General features: G+C 40.0%; 1 protein-coding gene across 6 annotated transcripts in view; it reads right to left on the bottom strand.

Annotated features, from left to right (window-relative positions):
• The window catches only part of SPTLC3 (serine palmitoyltransferase long chain base subunit 3), a 94,968-nt gene that overhangs the window by 65,364 nt on the left and 9,348 nt on the right, over positions 1-20,256 (bottom strand). For 4 of the 6 annotated variants that reach the window (XM_072035283.1, XM_072035284.1, XM_072035281.1 and 1 more), the window contains one exon: positions 18,566-18,731. In XM_072035283.1, the coding sequence (XP_071891384.1) occupies positions 18,566-18,682 (117 nt within the window). In that variant the 5' untranslated portion in view covers positions 18,683-18,731. Of the gene's footprint in view, positions 1-7,341; positions 7,562-9,136; positions 9,371-18,565; positions 18,732-20,256 lie in introns of those variants that run through there. The other 2 variants (XM_072035286.1, XM_072035287.1) reach the window with 2 other exon arrangements.

The raw sequence follows: 20,256 nt of genomic DNA on the forward strand, positions 1-20,256 counted from the left end.
GAATATGCCAAGCCTTGGTAAGTGCTTTCTCTTGCCTATCTGGAAAATAAGAGACATGGTAGTCAAATTGCAATTTTCTGGAGTAGAAGTTTCTGTACACACAAGATGAGTAGTTCTATCACTCATGGGAAAACAAAACAAAACAAACAAAACACAAAAACCAGTTGTGGACACTTCACAAGCCTCTCTCTCTCTTACTTCTAAGATTATTTCTTCTTCCTCTGTTGCGGTGAGGCAAATTAAAAAATAATACTGAAAACATTACTTGGAAGTAGTTTAAGTAGACATTAGGGCATCTTAACTCAAAGTTTTCATTTATACTGAGCATAAGCTCATAAAATGGTAGAAATCAAGGGACTTGGGAAAAGCAGGAAATGGAACAGCAGAATAACAGATTTCAAGAAAGCACAACTGTACTTGGAAATAGCATGCAACTCCATAGGAAGGGATATTAAAATGAGTTGTTAAAAACAGCCATCCTTCAAGAGAACAATGTTAAGGGCAAAAGGACAAAGCACTCTAATGTTACAAAGCACTATACAGGTCTCTGCTGAAGTCCTCCATCCAGCTTTGGGCAATACAGAACGGAGATTTGAACTAACTGTAGAGATCTGGGAAGAGAAAGATAAAGACTGGAAATAAAGTTCTGAGAAAAGAATGAAAGAATTTGAACTGTTTACTCTAAAGGGAAGAGAAAGCCCTGAGGACTGGTGGTTTGAGAGTCTTAAAACATGTAACAGGTAACTGCAAGAGGAAGGGAATGAATTATGTTCTGGACAAGATACAGCATTGTAAAATGACGGTCAAGGTGGCTTACATCAGACATGAGAAAGAACTTTCTACTGATAAAATCAAACATTAAGTTAGATCATGTTAATTTCATCATTTAGATTTACCTTATGTTCAAAAACCTCACTGTGACGTGGAATGTGGAACAGAAAAGAATGAACACTCAGAAAATAGCCAATACATTTTCCAAAGAGTCAAATGCAAGTAGACAGAGATAACCTTCAAGCCATGGATGCCAGAAGAAGGAAGCGAATATATAGTTTTTGTTTAAAACAAAAATAAATTAAAGTGACCCTGGCTCTTGGCAACTCTGTATTTGGAAAATTTAAATGTGTTCAGTACACTTTACGGATCAGCGAACAAAGTTATACCTAATAAAGACTGTACAGATTTATTTTGTGGGCACAAAAAACCTGTTACTCCTACCTCAAGAACACTTTCACATAAAAAAAAAGTTGCTTAAAGGTGTACATGGTAAGTAAAAACATCGGTCAAAGTAAAACTTAACACAGAAGATAAATCTTTCCATGAACATGATTTGGGAAATGATAGAAGCTGAACATGACCTGCAGAAATCTAAGACTTTAACAAAAGCTACTATGCTTTGATGTAGCATTCCAAACCATCTTCCCGCATCCTGTATCTAAAGTCAATGTCTCTTTTCCCCTTAGCTTAACGTAGATTTCCAAAATGTCCCCTTAAAATTAACACCAACACTGGAACTCATGAGGAGATAAAATCAGCTACAAGCAGAGTAACTCCTTCATTCTGACTACATTATATAATCAAGTAAATCACTATTCAAAGAGATGTAAGATTTTGCATAAATTGGTTTTAAATCCCATAAAAGACACATTTTCAGAAGATATGTTTCATATTGTCAAGATCTCTAACAAAATTTGTACTGTAGTAAAAAACAAAATTTATACTGCAAACAAAAATTGCAAACCTGAATATAAGATTAAGGCCATACCCTCCTGTAGTTGCTGCGACTAATGTATTCGTGCAATGCGGCAGATAAACCAATGATAAATAAGATGGTGTTCCAGCTGTTGTAGAGAGAGGTGTCCCATTTGTTCTGGCTTTAGCTCATCCAGTAACTCCTGTGTCAGGGTGAAGTTTATACTTACATCCTACCATCTAACAGAGAAAAATATCATTTACTTCTGATTAATGTCCACGTGTGCAAAGTAGTACGATCTCAATATCATGTCCCAAGAAACAGAATTAATAAAGCTCAGTTACAGTGGGGAAAAAAATAATTATCTGAGGTCTCACACATAACCTCCTCACAAAAACTAAGGAGATGCTCTTCTAAGTATTTAGATGTGTGAGACACAATGCTTTATAGTGAGTTCTGAAACAATACTAACATACGCTGGTAACTGCTTCTGCTTTTATATTGCTTCTTATTCCATGGGGTAAAAAAGTTCTGTATCCCCCCCCCCCTCATTCTCACTCAGGAAATTAATTGTCCTAAGCTGAATTAAGAATTTTTATGTGCCTGACATCTCACTTATGGACAAATGGAATAACTTCAATCTGTGTAAAAGATCAATAGGTACAAAATCAAGAATGAAAACAGCGACATGGTGAAATGGTGAATAACCATCACAATTCAACAATATAGCCCCGCTTCTGGGGAACAATTCATATCAGATAGTATGGTTGTCTTTTTTTTTTTTTTTCCTCCCATGGATCAAAGCTACTCTCTTGAAGCATATCAATTTCTGGAAGATAACACATGCAATAAAACACAATTTGCAGTACTTATATGTTGTGTGTTTCCCTCCTCCGCTCCCCATTCTGCTCAGTTGGAGGAAGGTTGAAGCTCTAAGAACAAAACTCTGGTAGAACTGCCCAGCAGCAAGGACTTACAAGGCAGAATCTAGGGTCTACCAGTGGGGAAATATGACTAGGGAACTCATCTTTTGTTGAGCTCTAAAGAAAGCAAAGCTCAGTACTCACAAAACAGCTAGAGGCAGGAGCACAAAATGCTAGAGAAACTTCTAAAAAGGACAAATCTTTCCTCCAGAAAAACAGAACTGCCAGCTGCAAAGGCTAAACTGTGTAAGTAGCCTGAGTTACCTTTTCATGTAATTGCTTGAATTATGGGAGAACATGATGTTTCCAATGATGTTTCATATTCCTCACTTTAACCAGCAGTGCTCCAGATTGGCAGGAGATCATCTGTACTGTCTTCTGAGCAAGCCTGCCAACCTCTTCCTGGCACAGAGCTTTATGTAAGCTAGATGTTGTACCTTGCTTCAGTGAGAGGTGGTGGCTTTGTAATCAGGTTTAGCTCAGTTATATGCAGTTGTAAGTGAAGATATACAGGAAGGTACAGAAAATAAAAATATAGTTATGCTTCAGGTTCAAATTATTACGTTTGTCTTGACTGAATGAAAATATCCAATCTTTAAAGTACCCTGGCTCAGGGGCAGATTATTTGCATTAGAACAGAACACAAACTTGGAAAGGGCAAATTCATGCAAAGAATGGAAAATATTTGACATGAACATTCTGGCAGTGCCAGGAGACAGGATCACAGACCACAGAATTTCAAAAGATTTTCATTTTCAGTAGGAGTCATTCCAAAAATCCGGCCACTTAGTTTGCAAAGCAGAACTGAATTATTTTGAAATTCCATCCATGTCCCTCAGTCTCTGTAGTGCACAAGAGCTAAGCGTTGCTGACTTTCTCCAGTGTTGCACACCTCAGTCAAGGAACATGGAAGGCTAGCTTTTCTACACAAAAACCTGCAACTCTATCCTCATCTCCTATGATCCATCCCTGTTTCCCCCACCATCCCCTCTCTGTGCAGCCCTCAAATCTGTTTTTGGTCTTTTAAGAGACATCCTGCAGAGGTGAACACATTTGCTCTGGGATACTATGGCTCAACTTTGGATTTGGAAATAAAATTGTAAAATTTAAGTATACTCTTGAAGAATTTATACAAAAGAAGATTATGGTACACTTACTAACCCAGACAAAGAGAACAGAACAAAGGTGTTGCAAACAGTTACAAAAAGGTCATCCTAGAACTCTCCTAATGGGAATATGGTAAAAAGCTGGCTGTGGCAGCCACAGCAAGCACGACTGCTTTTGTTATAACTGATGCTCAGATAAAAATATTCAGTCAACACTGAAGTATTTCCTTTCAGAGAACTACATATTAGTAATATGATGGCTGTCAAATGATTTATGTTTTGGTAGCCATCCCCATGAATCCTACTCAGTAATGGTACTTCTTTGCTATTTTGCAAAAAGGAGTGAAAAAAATCACCTCCTCCTTTTAAGACTGCAGCTGCTCACTGACCTACATCTTCCTGTCATTGCACCATTCCTTCCCCTCGGTTCCTTGCCTTCATCCTGGCTGAGATCACCTGCCACAGGCTCAACCCATCCACCTTTCACCTCCTCCTGGCTTTCCCTCTCTAGCCGCTGGCTACGCCGGCACCCCAGGAGCTCGGCACACCCCTGACCTAGTTCTCACAGTGCATTTTGCTGCCTCGGGCAGCTCCACCTCACTCCATCGGAGCACTACAACACTGCTGAACACAGCTCGCTCCTCGGGACAACCGAACAAGCCAGACTCTCCAGTTCAACCAGTGCTTTATCTCACCCCCCAATTTCCACCCTGCATGGCAACTTGTCACCTGTCCCTTGCATTGACTAATACAGATTTTACTGAACTTGACTCGAAAGCGAGAAGAAGTTACAGAAGTTCATGCTTTATCCTCGTGTGATTCCTTGTCCATAATACTGCTTTGTGAATACTTAGAAGTTGTACCAAGTAGGTATGTCTTTCTTCCAAGCACGTTTTTCTCATAACAGATATGAAAGGGGGACCTAAAGCAAATCATTATAATTCTAACCTGCCTGGTTTATGACATGCAAAGCTTTATATGTAGCTGATCAGTAATCTGAATATGTGAACTGACCAATGTTAGATAAATTAGATGTCCTGCAGCTCAATAATGAATTTTCCTATTCCAGAAGTGACCAGTATGTAAAAACTACTTCTGTCAGCTTTAGGGATATCCTTCTCCTCCAATGTCTTGTCATTATTTTTTTTTTTTTTAAATGAGAGAGATTTAACTATATTTTCAAAATACAGAATATTTCAAAGCCCTGGCAATGTTCTTACCCATTCAGTTGTTTAAATAATGTTGTTTATGAGCTCTGCTACATCCTACATGCTGAATGATATGGCCCAAAAATCACTAATTCTTGTTCTAATTTGCAATGACCTGCCAGAATGTGTAAATGGACAAAACATGAGTGTGATTGCTTGTTTTAACCACGGCTGAATGGATCTAAGAGAGAAACAAGAAGCTAGCAGTTCTATCAAGGTAAGAAAAAAGCCTTGTCCAATAGTATAGGAAGTATTACTGGCTTATGTGCTTCTACTACAAGTTTCAGGAAATTGTGCCAGAAGATTTATCATCAGAGTTGTAACTCTGGCTATCACCATCATCATCTGATACGTAAATGTTTCCTATTCCAAGAAAGTATGGTTGGCAAATACAGTTGCCAAAACATGATACGTGCCCATCTGCCATACCTTTGTGGAAACGTTGCATTGCAAACCCTGAGCGAGTCTTGAGGAAAATGAATATAATTTTTTTTTTCATTCAAATGGCAAAAAAGGACACGTAGCACAGCCACAAATGCAACAGTGACTAAATGCAGTCTGGAAATGTTAGCCATAAGTCAGGATGATGCAAAAGCTGGAGGAAGGGGGAATAGGAGTAAGTGGCAAACAGCAAAGTCCGCAGACAAATTACTGTCAGTCAGCCACTGGTTATTTACTGAGAAGTGTCAGAGTGCTGAGATGTTTTGATTGCCATGCCAACAAATCATCACCCAAAACAAGAAGAAAACTAAGGAACACTTAATACCTATTCTGACAGTCTTCCAAACTTTGTTTCTAAGGAGAAGCCTTTCTTGCATCTGGTTAAAAGCTCTCTGACAGACTTTCCACACTATCAAGTTATTGTGTGAGTAGCTCAGAAAAATCTTCTAATTATGATCCCCTAAATCTTAGGAAAGTAGTCAAAGCTCTTCAAAATGCCTAACTACCGAACTTCTGCCCAGGCTTACAAAAACTACCTGTCACAGGGTGAGAGTTTTGTTTCCATTACATTTGTCTTTATGCTGATGTCTCAAAATACATCTTCACTAGAATGCCATTGCTGAGTAGGTGCAATAAGTGATCAGCAGGAGGTGAACTGAAATCATACAGCCTTTGTGAATTGGGGAAGCGCCAGTTAGATGACAATGATGACTTTGAATATGCTTACCTTTGGACCCAGTCTCTAAAGATGAAGAACTAATGGATGACTGAATGAGAATTGAATTACTGCAAATCAGTAACAGTGATTTAGTACATTTAATTTAAACTCAAGTTCCACCTGTAGATAAACTGTCAGAGGAGAAGTGTCCTGTGAGAAATAAGACCAAAGTCCATTTTTCTATCCTGGCTTAACTGCAGCAACTAGAGAAGGAGATAGCTCAACTACATTACACAGTATTGATGATAGGCTACTGATATTTGCAAAACATGGGAAGGCTGATGAAACAGCCCTCTGAAAAGGCACTTAATAGATACCACTCCTATGTGTACCAAGTATTTTACTAGAACAGAAAACAGAGTCAGAAAGTTTACAGTCCAAAAAAATTCCACAGAAAAGCAATAAAGTACGTGCCACACAGAAGTAAACAGAGATCTGCAAACCTGGGGAATAATAAATTCTGGGTTTCTGTAGATGCGTCACGTAGACTGACTTTGCTATCAAATTAAGAAACACACCAATGGAAACTTCCTTCTTACTTGGGACATAGATCAAATCTCCTTTCTACTAGAAAGGGTACAGGAGAAATGAGTTCACACAGCAGCTCCTCTTTAAACAAGGAATATGCAGAGCTTTTTCTCCTGTGCCCAGCTGCCTGCTTTAAGGAAAGAAAGGATGACATGACTTTGTCAAATCCCGCTGAAAATGGCTAACAGGTTCACAAGTTATTAAGGAGTTGACAGACAGCTACTACTGCTACATATGCCCTGCTTCTATAGAAAACTAGGTCAAAATGAACTAAGATTATTAACTTTTGGCACAGTTTGTATAATACTATTTATGAAACTATGTAGTTTCCCCCCCTCATACAATATCCCCAAACACACATGTTTTTGACACCTATAAGCATAGGCATGCTTTAAGAATCTGAACAACTTGTCGAATTAAATTGTTTCCTGTAAACATTAACATTTCTGCAACATAATTAGAGGATTGCAGCACTATGTTTCTCATCAGGTACATACTGTAACAGCCAAAAAAGCCAGAGTTTCTGCTAATAATAATAAAAGAATTAAATAAAAATATATGCTTTCCCTCAGTTTCATAAAAACATAGTTCTCAGCCCATGTGCATGACAAGTTCTCAACAGGTCTCCAGTTATACTGAACATCAAATATAAAAACTACTAATAGTACCTTTTCTAGGCCAGCATTAGAATGTTTTCCACCTATAGATAAGTAAAGATGGTTTTTACCTTCCTTTGCTTAATTTGTGTTGTCCTAACAGCAGAGAAGTCCGTGTCAACATTTTCAAATATATCAGTTAATCAATACTTTGGGTTGGAATTGTGTGTGTGGGAACGTAAGTTGATAGAGTTCCATTTTTGATCTGTCATTCTTGGTTATATGGTCTTGTTCATTACTGGCAAAGAGTCTGGTGACTTTCACTCTTGCATAACCTCTAAAGATGTATCTCTAATGAAAAAAAAACAAACAACAACATGGTAATTTCTTTCTGAAATCAAAAAAGTGATGGCAGGACTTCCCTTATCCAGTAAGTCAGTAAACAGAATAAATTTCTCAACAGAAGAGAAATTTAGGAGAGCCAAGACACGAATGAAGTACAGAGAAAAACTTGCTGGAAACAGGTGAACCTGCATGCTTGGGAATACTTTGTCATGAAGGAAAACAGAAGGATCTTCTAGACATCAGTTTTTGCTGAAAAAACAAGTCCTCTGCTGGGTTTGCACACTGAGCACCACTGCCCAGAAGCCAAGACTTCGGGGCCTGCCAGCTCACCCATCCATGCTCACAAAACAAACAAAAAGATGGCAGCCTCACTGCAGGCCTTCTTGGTCTGGTGTATTTCAGGTTAAAGACTTATCTTTTTGCAGAATTTTCATTCTTTAGCTAGCGAATATGACACATGAGAAGGCCAATTAATTCCTTTTCAAGGAATGCAGCAACTTATACTTCTCCTAGTACAAAAGGTTTACTAAAATTCAGTTTCGTCTTGGGTTAAAGATGCTCAGTTCCCAAAGTCCATGTATTCTGTCTCAAGACAGAAAACCAGCCCATAGTTATTTTGCCAAATCTTATAAACACACACAAAATATCCAATGTTTCACACTATGCATATCAACATACCGGTTCAATTTGTATACATCTCAAAATTAAGTCGGATGACAGAATTAATAGGCTTTCTATCTCTTGAAAACAAATGCAGATTTTAAGAACAATTAGGCTTAGCATGTATTAACAGTATAATTGTCACAGAATGAAACAAATTAACAAAACATTAACTTTTTCCTTTAAAAGTTGTAGATTGTGGCAAATGTGTGTGCTTTGTTTTGGAATCTTTAATTATTCCTGCTTGCTTATGAGTAAGAATCAGATACCAGACTCAAAGGTTCTGAGTTCAACTTAAAGAGATGCTATTACGAAATGTATCTAAAGCCAAAAATGACTAATAAACAATTCCACCCATGTGGCATTCTTCATACATTATTTGATAAAGTAATTTTGCATTTCTCAACCTGGGATTACACCGTGCTGTAACACACACACACACACACACCAACCAGAACCAGTTTGTAATGACTCCTGATATATTCACTTACAGATGCAACAATTCACTACTTAAAGGCTCATAAAAACTTCACTATCGGTTCTGACATAACCTAAAGCAAGTGAAAAGCAACAGAGGATGATAGCTCATAGGTGAGAGACAACTATGATTAGAAGAGAGGAAGAGGGGTGAAGATTGCATCAAATCACAGTTTTGTTTCCTTTGTGATTAAAACAAAACAACAAAAAGCAACAAAACTTCCCCCTTGGGTATTAACACTCCCTGGTACCTGCTAGAACCTCCCATACAATTTCACCACCCACATATGCAAACCAAAAAGCTGTTTATATAAAACAATGATGCAAGGAAAAATTGTACAGTGACAACACAGGAGAGTAATGCCTTATATAAAGAAGAGACGACATCAACAGACATGCAGTCAAAAATAAATAAAATAAATAAAATTATCCTTTTGAGCATACCTGGTGTAAAGAGATTGCCAGAAGTTCAAAAGCTCAAACAGTTGAATTTATGTGAATATGATCTTAAAGAACTGACAAAACATGCTTATTTTTCAATCATTCTCTTGGATCATGAAATGTCTTCAACATTAATGAGATTTTGTTGAATTGTGCCTGTGAATTGTTTCATTGCTTGGTGTTGGTTTCTGTGCAGCACCTGAAGTGCTAGCAGCGAGGCTGCTCAGCATGTGACCTGAGCAGGAGATACGTCTGATCAGATCATGGGGCTGGGATTCTTTCTGGGAGCAGCTGACAATGAGGTAAGAGCAGACAATCACTGACAGTCTTTAATTTATTTCTCAAGTTATATTCCCCAGCCTCCGTGGTTCCTGTATCAAATCACTACAGTCACTGACTCACGGCTGCTGAGGACTGGGTGGAAACACCTGTGTTCTGCCCTCTCTAGGCAGTGGTTTGGGTGATCTTCATGAATCTGCCCCACAGCAGCATGTACAACATCCTGATCCTAGCTGCCTTTGCACTTCTTGCAGGTAACCTAAAGGGGCCAAACTAAGGGAAGAACGTTCCCTTCAAAAGAAATACGGAATGTTTTGTGGAGGCACAAGGAAGAGACAGAAGCTTGAAGATGGAGACAGGCTGAGTCACTCTCACAGAACACCCCAAGAAGCTCAGGAGCGTACAAATGGCCGCTGTGACTCCAAGCGCAGGCCAACAGCTTGTGAAGATTGGCCAGGATGAAGTCTCAGATAGCTACATATGAGTCATGGAGAGGGCTGGATGGCAGCCCTTCAACCCACATGAATCAGCAGCAGTGACAAGAAAGCAGCAACTCAAATGGAAGTTCCTGGAGGAAGCAGAGCGCAGCGTGATGTGACTGCAGGTCTCAGCTTCCCACCGCAGATATCCCTTTCCATATTCCTGTTGCTCAGTCGATAAATCCTCGATTCTTGGTAGGCTGAGTGGGGTGGAAATAGATTTTTATGGAAGAGGGGGAAATAACATAGCAGATGCCAAAGGCTGTGCTTGGCTGAAGGAGCGAAAAAAAAAAGGATACAGCTGAATGATTTCCAAAAAGACTGAGATGATCAGAACAGACAAATCTTTGCTGCATTACATCTACACCAGATGATCCCCCAGGAATTCAAAAAGCTTTCAGTCTCAGATCAATTGCAGCAGGAGCATCTTCTGCCTCAGACTGAAGGCAGACATGGGTCACTCTCAAACTGGTGTTGGACCCCTTTCTAGAAACAGGGAAGGGAGAAAGTCACCTGGCCCGAACAGGTTAAGCATTACCTTGGTGCTGAAAACATGGGTGTACGTAGATGGTTGCTGCCCTGGGAATTCAGCTGCTCACCTCACAGTTTCATACTGAAGGCATCTTGCTGCTCTAGCTATCTGGCTGAATTAATGCATCCCAAAGTGTGAAACCCCCTTGGTACTCTGGTCTGGCCCAGAAAACTGTTTATTCCTGCCTGCTCTGCTCCTTATGCTCTGTTTTTCTTCCCAACTCAACATCCATCCCACAATGACAGCTCTCTCAGACAATGGCCTCACAAAACTTCTGGCTTGGTTGCTTTCAGAAAGTGTTTTCTGTGGAAAAGTTAGCTGCCAGGAATGGCAGGAATTCTCTGGCTGAGCCAATGGTCATTGTAAGGAAATTTAATTTCCTGTTTTGCTGCTCGGTGCCACAGTCTTAGCCACAACAAATGTTAATTTTCTTCAAAAAGAAATTAAAAAATAATAATCCTTGAGAGAGTTCATAATTCTGTTGGCAGCAGAAACAGACCCGTGTACAGTGATAAATTAAGGGCTCTTTATAATGTCTAGTACACCATAAAACAGGATTTGAATCACCACTGCACACTTGCAAGCAGCAAGCTGTGAGAAACAACATGATGTTAACCATTATTCTGGCTAAAGTCAGGTTTTACAGACACCTAGAACAGTCCCTAAGCAACCATTACCTTATCATTGTGCCCATTATATTCATGAACTTGCTCCTGCAATGGAAGGCAGCCAGCTACATCCCTCGCCGACACAGCGGGTAGAAAACGTGTATTACCTTGCTTGTTTCTGAAAGCCAGACTGCTACTTACAACTTGCAAAGGTAATTAATTCTCACGCTGGAGGGGCATTAGTATGCAGGCAATGGGACTAGCCACTTCATGGCCTTCTTTTTACTCGTTACCTCTACTGAGCAATAACAAGCTGCTGTGAAAAAAGCGGTCTTTTACCCAAGTAGAAAATATAATCCTGATCTGGGAGTTTAATACATAGTTAGTGAGAAAGGAGCTCCAGGAGAATACAGCAAAAAAGCACAGAATGCACAGCATTGCTTTTTGTAATGAGTGTACCACAGCTGTCTAGGAGATAGGGATAATACAATTTTTGTGCAATATGAAAGTAACAGGGCACATAGTCACTGTCCAGAGAAGCACCAGCATGTGCTGTGGCACCTTCTGGAGTTCTGGTCTCCTGTTCACACCAGTGTCAAAGCAAAACTCAGGAGCTTGGAAGCACTCACAGGCCGTGCAGTTCAGGTGCATACACACTAATGGTTGCAAGTGATTTCCCAGATTTTAGCCCTTCTGGATGACATGTTGCAGACCAAGTGTCTGAGTCAGATTTATTTTTTAAAGCTTGGTTAAAGCAATAAGGATTGGGGAAGCCCAACAAACAAACAAAACACACCCACATTTTGTTTCAGTTCAACTAAAAATTGCACACTATATTTTTACTGAGCAAGTTCAATGTATTCATTCTTTGAAGGAAGGACTTGAAATTCTGCAGGAGGGTTAATTCTTTGGCTGTTCTTTTGAAATCATTACCAAAGCCGGCTGAATCTTCACCCTCTGAAAAACCTCCATTTGATCAAAAATTGCTAAAAGATGGAGACAAATTCCACTAGCTTTGTTCATAGGACTAGTGAAACTAAATGAGATTTCCTTGTTGTTTTTTAACGCTGGCAGCCCCTCTGACATTTGACACTGAAGAGTGATTTTCCAGAACGTGGAAGCCTGACTGGCACATACAACTAATATATATAACTATCTTACCAGGTAATTAATTACCTGCAGGAGCCCCACGGGGCTTTTTTATCATCATCATCATTCTGTCCATCACTGTAGTGTCAGAGAAATGCTGCCTCCTTATACTACAGGAGTCACTCCAGCTTCTTGTATTGGTGGACCCAAAGCTGAGTGCAGCATCCTAGATTGTCATGTGAAAAGTGCCAGGTAGGAGTGGATCAATACACTGGCTACGCTCCTTTTAATATAGCCCAGGATACTGACAGTCTTCCTCCCTGCCAGGCTGCACTGCTGTTTCATATGTAGTGGGCTGTCTGCCAAGACTCACAGACTTTCTTGGCAAAACTGCTCCCAAGTCGGTCAGTCCCCAGCCTGTACCAATGTATTGCAGCTTTGCATTTGTGCTTGTTGACTTACATGATGCTTCTGCTGATACATTCCTCCAGCCTGTCTAGATCTCTCTAAATGATGGCCCTGTTCTTGAGCATATTGTCTGATGTTGTCGCCAAAGCTGGCGAGCAGGCGTTCTGTCTCCTTTCTCCATTTTGTTGATAAAATCATTAAACAGGAAAAATCCCAGGACAGACCCCTGAGAACTCCGCTTGTAACCAGCCTCCAGGCAAATCATGCACCACTAACCACTACCCTTGGAGCCCAATGATCCAGTCAGTTATTAACCCATACACTACTCTACCCATCAAGACCGTAATGTCCCAACTAGCATACAAGGACTGCATTGATAAAGACAAGGTAGGTGACACCCATCACTGCTCTCATTCACAGATGTGTTCACTTCATCGTAGAAGACAATCAGTCAAACATCATTTACCTCTGGCAAATCCATGCTTCCTATTCCCAATCACCACCACCTTTATGCTTTCAGCAATTATCTTTGCTAGAAGTTATATACATCTTGAAGACAGGTGGAACATTTGCCTGTCTAAAGTTATTAGGGATCTTCTTTGATACCATCTTTGGAAGGTCATGGATAGAGTGAGATCTCACTATGACATCAGCCAGCATACTTGGATGCACCCCTTCTGGTCCCATGCACTTATATGGTTTGAAATTTCTCAAGAGATCCATGACTAAAACTTCTTCCACTGCTGGTAGTTCCTCTCCTCCTCAAATCTGGTGGTTTGAGGCAACAGAGGAGAATTTATTAGTGAAAACTGAGGCAAAACGAGCATGAAGTACCTCAGCTTTACCTGTGTCTGCCATCACTAAGTCACCCACCCCATTCAGAAACTAGCCTTATTTTCTGTGTTAATTCATTTACTAGTAATATAGCAGTAAGAGCTCTTCTTGCTCCCCTTGATATCCTTTGTAAATGTCAACTCTAGGTGGGCTTTGGCTTTCCTAACGCCACTCCTACATACTTTTTTTTGTAGCCCATTCCTGTTTCCACCTCTTATTATACTGCCTGGCTGCACTGGAGGTCAATCATGGGTTACCTGGTTAACTAAGCCAGCCTCCTAATGTTTTAACTTGTTTTCACGAATACAGCGATGAACTGTTCTTGTGCTAGGAGGAGGTTGTACTGAAACACCCGACATCTTTCTTGAGTTCCTTTGTCCCACCGAATTATCATCTGCTTTTCTGTTTGCTAGGCCTGTCAATCCAAAGCAAATATTTACATGCTGTTTTGGCTAGTCACTTCATCATAGAAGACAGTCAGTCAAACATCATTTACCTTTGGTAAATCCATGCTTGCTATTCCCAATGACCACCAAAAATTAATTACTTGAATTTAGAGATTTCCAGCCATTGTAGTCCCAGGAGTGGGACTACAGCGTTACTGCAAACTTAGTGTACTATGCAAACAATCTCCAGTCTTGTATGTAAAATCTCATGCAACATACTTTAAGCATTGCTACATGAGTCCTTGACTGTTATATGTGCCCACACTCTAGTCACATCTCGGTTTGCTGAAGGTAGCCTTCGACATTTCCTGCTTCCAATGCATTGAGCTCATCACATAGCAGGGCAAATGACAGAAACAAGGGTGTGGATCTGAGACCTGTGATTAATAGTTGAGAGTGCTGGTACAAAGCAACAAATTTCCGGGGCCCGAAACTGAGGAGAGAAGAAGGCAGGAACTGAGGATGAGGAGATCATGTCTATGCTGCAGCTGAAGCAACAGGTAAAGTAATTGGTAGGGAATGCAGACTGGAAACCAACTCTTAATACTTTCCTGCTGTCACTACAGCTATAAAACTCATATGGGTATTCCACTTTCCACTAAAACACGCATAATTGAACAGGTCCAAAAGGCTTAGGTGTTGGAAATGAACCATGCTGGGGCCAACAATGTCAGTTTTCACTTTTTTTTTTTTATAAAAAGCAACAACAACAAAAGATATTTTGGAGGAAAAAAAATGTTATTATGATCATTACTGTTGCACAGATGAGGTTACAAACTTGGAAAACTGTAGTCTGATCAGCCTTAAGCCCTCCCTCCGTTCTCTTCTCTTATTAATAGCCTTATCACATCACCCTAATTGCAGGAATTAGCTTATTTTTTTTCCCCACAGGACTCATTAACATTTATATTGAGCTTGCATCCAGAATGCCCCAGTTACACTAATTACTGCAAAAGCACATGAAGTAAATGTGTGAGAAAACACAGCACAAAGCAATTCGAGAAGGCATTTACAACATACAAGAAAATGAATCCAGTGAGAACAGCTGCATGGCATATTCTTTTCATAACTTTTTTTTTTTAAAAAATGTTTTCTTTAAAATCTTCATTTGGCAGTGATGCTGTAGTGCAGAAAAGAGAGGAAGAAAAGCAGGGGAAGAAAAAGCATGGAAGGGATGGAAGATGGCTGCTGGAGTATTGAATCAATAGCAGAGTAGAAAGGTTAGGAGGAGGACCAGATGTTGGAGGACAGAAGGCAAATACAATCAGCTTCTGAATTTTAGGGCCCCCAATGCCAGAGGTCGTCATGTCTTCTGACCATCAAAAAAGCAAGACAGAGGTTACTGGGTCTGGTATCCTTCCATGTTCTTTTCTTTTTCAGAAAAGAGTTTGGAACTCCTGGAAAAGGCTGTAGTCTGTTCACTGCAAGTATCTTCCAAGCTACTGCCATTATAGTGTAGGCAAGAAAAAATGAATTCATGAATAGATTGATATTGTCTTGGAGGCTTTCTAAGGCATCCAATGAAGCGATCCATCAAAGAAATAAAATTGTTGAATGTTTACCATAGGAAAAATACTGTTCCCATCGGAAAAACACCTATTGTTTTAAAATACAATGTCCCCTACAGCTGACACCCAACCAGCGGCAGTACATAGCAAAAGAAACCACAGCTAGGAAAATACCTTCTCCTGTCTACTGCAGTTAGATAACAAAATAGGTTAACTATTGAAATGTGCCTTACATGAAGATCAGTCCAGGTTTTAAGTTCTGGAAGAATATGAAGCATATGCCTATGTTACAAGCAGTAATTAAATGGAAGAGATGGCCCATGACCCACCTCCCAAATCTAAGGTCTAACTGTGGCCCAGCTTCCAAGAGAGTTCGACTTCAAATAATCACAGAAGCTATTCAAATGAACAGTCCCCTCTCCACCATGGCAAAGCATATCTCTTTGCCAGAAGCAACAGCAGCTCTTCTGGCAGGATGCTTCACTGCTTCTTTATTGCTTAGCTACCTCCTTTCCTGCCCTTGGTGTGCCACAGACTGCTAGAAGTGAAGAGAGCCTCCCTTCCTGCTCCCCTGCATTTGATCATCCCTAATTACCCTCCCCAACCCGTTAAACAAAATCTTTAGTTCAGAAAACAGGAGGCTTTGCTTTATTAGAACTGTTTCTCTCTCTCTTGTCACGCACACACACGCACAAATGTTCTTACATCACAAAGATGCAAAATACGTTGTTCCTGAACCAGTGTTTTCAAAGGCAGTGCTTCCTGTGGGCTCCTTAGAAAAGAGGTTTATGGAGCTGAGTTTTGCAAAGCCTGATGTTCCAGTCAGCCAATTGTGTGCAGATATTGCTACATATTCCTGGCTTAGAAACCTTCACCGTGCTGTGCCCTTACTGCAGCCTCAGCAACATCAGCTCTCTCTCTCAAACCAGAGCATCGCTCTGTCCTTGCAAGTAACACAGCTGTTATAAAGCTCAAGACCTCAGAACTGCCACGAGTCTCAGGTGCTAGAAGCAGTATCATCAGCCACATCCTGAACATTCTAGCACTATTTCCTCTCCTATGTAGGTGCTTAATTATGAATCAATCTGCTGAAGAGACCACTGATATATACATGCATGTGAGCACATGACACAATATTAGGGACATCAGGGCAATATGGAGAAAAGGACAAAAGAGGAGAAAAGGATGATGACTGGAATCATGCTGAACTTGTGTCTGGTTCCTGCACAGGCTTCCTTGTGCACCCAGCTGCCATTTTCCTTGCTCTTCAGATCCCAGCTGTAAAAGGTGGGAGCACACCTCAGCAAGGTGTTGTGAGTATAAGACTGGGTGATGTTGCACACCTACAGCAGTAAGCCATGTAAACAGACCAGGTAGAAAGGAACAATATCTATTCCTGCAAAATAGGATAAAGCATAAGTACTGTACAGGGTGAGGCAGCTGGGGTGGGGAAACAGACCAGACAGGAATGGGGAGATTCCGACCGGGAATGAGATTCCTGTTTCGTACAGAGCTCTTGTCTGTTATTGTTTCCTTCTTTCTCAACCTGCATTTGAAGCAGGAAGACAGGGGAAATGGCATGTAATTCATAACACAGTGCCAGACCCGGATTTCCCAAATGTGCCTTTGATAACCCTCCTGAACTTTCTAAGGCTTTACATCCTCAACTCTTCCTCAGCCACAAAAAGCATTTACCAATGGTTCAGTACTTCTCTCCCTTTCTCCTCCAACTGCATAGCTGCTGGATTAGTGAAGTGCTATGGGCGCTATCTCTACTAACACTTCATTTCTTTACCATCCCTTTCAGCCCAGCCTTTGCTACCCTTTTGCGTACCTTTAGTAATATTCTACTTCACTTCTCTGGCCATATCTTTCTGATTTAGAAAGGAAATTCTAATTAATACTCTCCTGGGAGCTTACTGCTTGAAAACTGCTCATTTGTAGCAAGTTAGCAACGAACAAGTGGCAAGGTTTAGTCCTTGAAATTTGCTATTCAATCCAAAAGAAAAGATTTCAGATACCATAGTGGCAAATAGTTCATATATAAAATGATGAGGAAATACATGTAATATATTAAAGGATGCTAAATTAGGTTTCTGGAAGCAAATCTCAGGAAAGGCCTTTTCAGTCATTGCACAAGCTTTTGTGCTCTCCTCATCCTACGCAAGCCAGCGATCAGGAAACACCCATACCAAGGGAGACACCTAAAGCCAGACAATCATTAAGCTTGACACTGGGCGTGCCTTCATTAGAGTGCTAGGTGCATGACAGCTCCATTTAAAAAAGATTTAAGATAGCAGTTTACTTGTAAAGCAGTGGAGCCCTTGCCACGCTTGTCTAAAGCTTTCAACAGGCTCCAAAGAGACACAGTCAGGTGAGAGCTCAGGCTCCTGAAGCAACTTCTCCATCCCCCTCTCACCATGGCACCATGCTGTAAAGCCAGCCTTCTCCTAGTCACTACAAGAGGCTTCACTAATGACCACACTAAGATCCAGAATTAGGATACTTTAAGACAGACAGTACGTTCCCAAGCAGAACAGGTATTGCAGACAGACAACATTTAAGACTTTGTCTCTTCTGGCAAAAGAACACCTTTGGTTTTGTGGTTTGTTCTTTGGCATGCTGCACTTCAACTACTTTACAAAATGTTCACATAAATGAGAAGTGTTGGTTTGACAGAGAACAGCTCGAGAAAATGGTAAGTAAACTGACGTGGATTTTAAGCTGTTCGAGGTTGGAAAGCAGGCATCAGTGAAGTAGGTATCAAGCCAACCTTGCACTAATGTAAGCATTAGGAAAAGACAGCTTCTCCTGCCTACATTTTGTTGTTGTTGTTATGTTTGTACAGCAATAAATCATACATTGAAACTCACTCCACACACACTTCAGGTTGATAAAACTGCTTTCCACCAGTGATTCATACAACACAGAGTCAACTCCACAGTTGGTTAAGCTTTAAAAGGAAACTACTGTCCTTCAAGGTGCATGCGTTTGCTGAGCTTGATATGAACTAGAGCCTCGTTAGTACAGAAACAGTATGTTCGCGAGCATCCACAACTCTTACTGCAGTTTAGGATGACAGAAAACAATGCAGCAGCACATTCTGAGATTATAAAACTTAACACACAAGCCAGTGCCATACCACCTGTTCAATGAAGACTGAGACCTTCGTAAAACTAGCTTAAGAAGCAATGTTGCAACTATTTGTTTTCACTATTGAGACAATTGTGGTAAACAATTAAGCCTTACCTTCATTCCTTTGGTAATTCCATTTTTCTTACAGACTCCACTTTTTAAGACGTTATTCTGTTTCTGGTGATGATGATGATGTAGATGTCCATTGCAGACAGCACTGGGATTAGCCATCTGTTTAAATTAGTCAGATTCTCAGTTTGTAAGGGTGTCTCAGGTCTTTCTACAGTAAAAAAGACAGTGGGATGAGCAGATAAACTTCTTAGTTAAGGCCTGAAAGGTATCCAACTGGTCTGTCAGGATTTTCCAGGATGAGAGGAGGAACTATCTTTTGCAATATCTAAGAAACTTAAAACTGTTTCTTTCATACACCTTCAGCCCCAGCAAACTAGAATGCGAAATACATAGCAGGAGGTGTGCTCTTAAAATCTCTGAAAAATACTGCTCATTGCTGGCTATTGTATGAACACAGCTTTTATGAGTCAACAAGACTGCTGCAGCTATCAAGAAGTGGGTGGATTCAGAGGCGGAGACACTTAAAGATACATTACCTCTTAAATACCTCCCAGGGAGGAGCATTACATTTTTTTTCTCTCAATTACATTCCATGTGGAGCTATATTACTCCATTTAGAGGAGAGTAATAAAATGTTTTGAAAACTTAAATAAAGTAATCTTTAAAATTACACGCTCCATCTTATGAAGAGTATACTGGCTGAAGAAAGGATTTTGCTGAGTAAAACAGAACATTTTCATTTTTTTAAATCTCTTTTTATATAGGCAGTGGTAGATGCAACATTAACTCCCCTCCCCTCCCCTTAAAGAAATGGAAAGCATTCTAGTATTAAAACGAAATATTTACCTATAACCATAAAGTATATATTTGGCCCCATCCTACTGACACATGCACGTGGGTGCTTACCAGAGTGAACTGTCCCTTTAAAACTCACCTTGGCTAATAATGGTTTAAATTGCACGATATTTTCATCAACGAGAAACGGGCTTTTATAAAGTTGATTAAATGGGGTATAAACCAGCTAGACTTTGATCAAATGTGAAACTAAAAAGCAAACATATATTCTGCTTAGAAGAGTTAATTTATGGAAATACTTGCACATATACCTTCTTTGCTGGACAGAACACTTGTGTTTTAGATTTTAGTTGAAAAACATAATAGTGTATACGTTCTTGGCCACACGTGATGGAATTTCTTCTTCCCAAAACGATTAAAATTAGTGTAGAGACAGATTAAAGGAAAGCTGTATTATACTATCCATTTTGGAAAGCAGTAAGGATGAAAGGCTGGGAAAGTAAAAGTCTTTGAGTATTTTAATTAGAAAAAATAATGATTTCATCTTGCCAATGAAAAGTAGCAATATACACAAAATGCAGCCTACAACTGGAATATATGGAATGGAGGAGATTAAATGTTAAATGAGCTACTGTGAAAATACATAAGAAAAACACATTACATTGATTTTGAAAACTTCTTAGCCACCTACTGAATTGCTAAAATGTATTTTCTCTTTTAAAGTGATTTGCAAAGTGGGATGCCTTCAACAGGTAGGGACCAAAAGTTTACAAACACAAGGGAGACCTGAAATGAACTGTATTTAAAAGAAACATATGTGTGTTTTTCCTTCTGCATTTCGATTCATTTCATACCGCTTGGTTGTTTGCAGAGACTTCCATTAAGATCTGTAGAAAAACTCCATAATACACTACAGAGTAGAACCACCAAAGAAGAAA

Source organism: Anas platyrhynchos, chromosome 3 (genome assembly GCF_047663525.1).
Source record: "Anas platyrhynchos isolate ZD024472 breed Pekin duck chromosome 3, IASCAAS_PekinDuck_T2T, whole genome shotgun sequence".
In the NCBI taxonomy this organism is placed as follows: domain Eukaryota; kingdom Metazoa; phylum Chordata; class Aves; order Anseriformes; family Anatidae; genus Anas; species Anas platyrhynchos.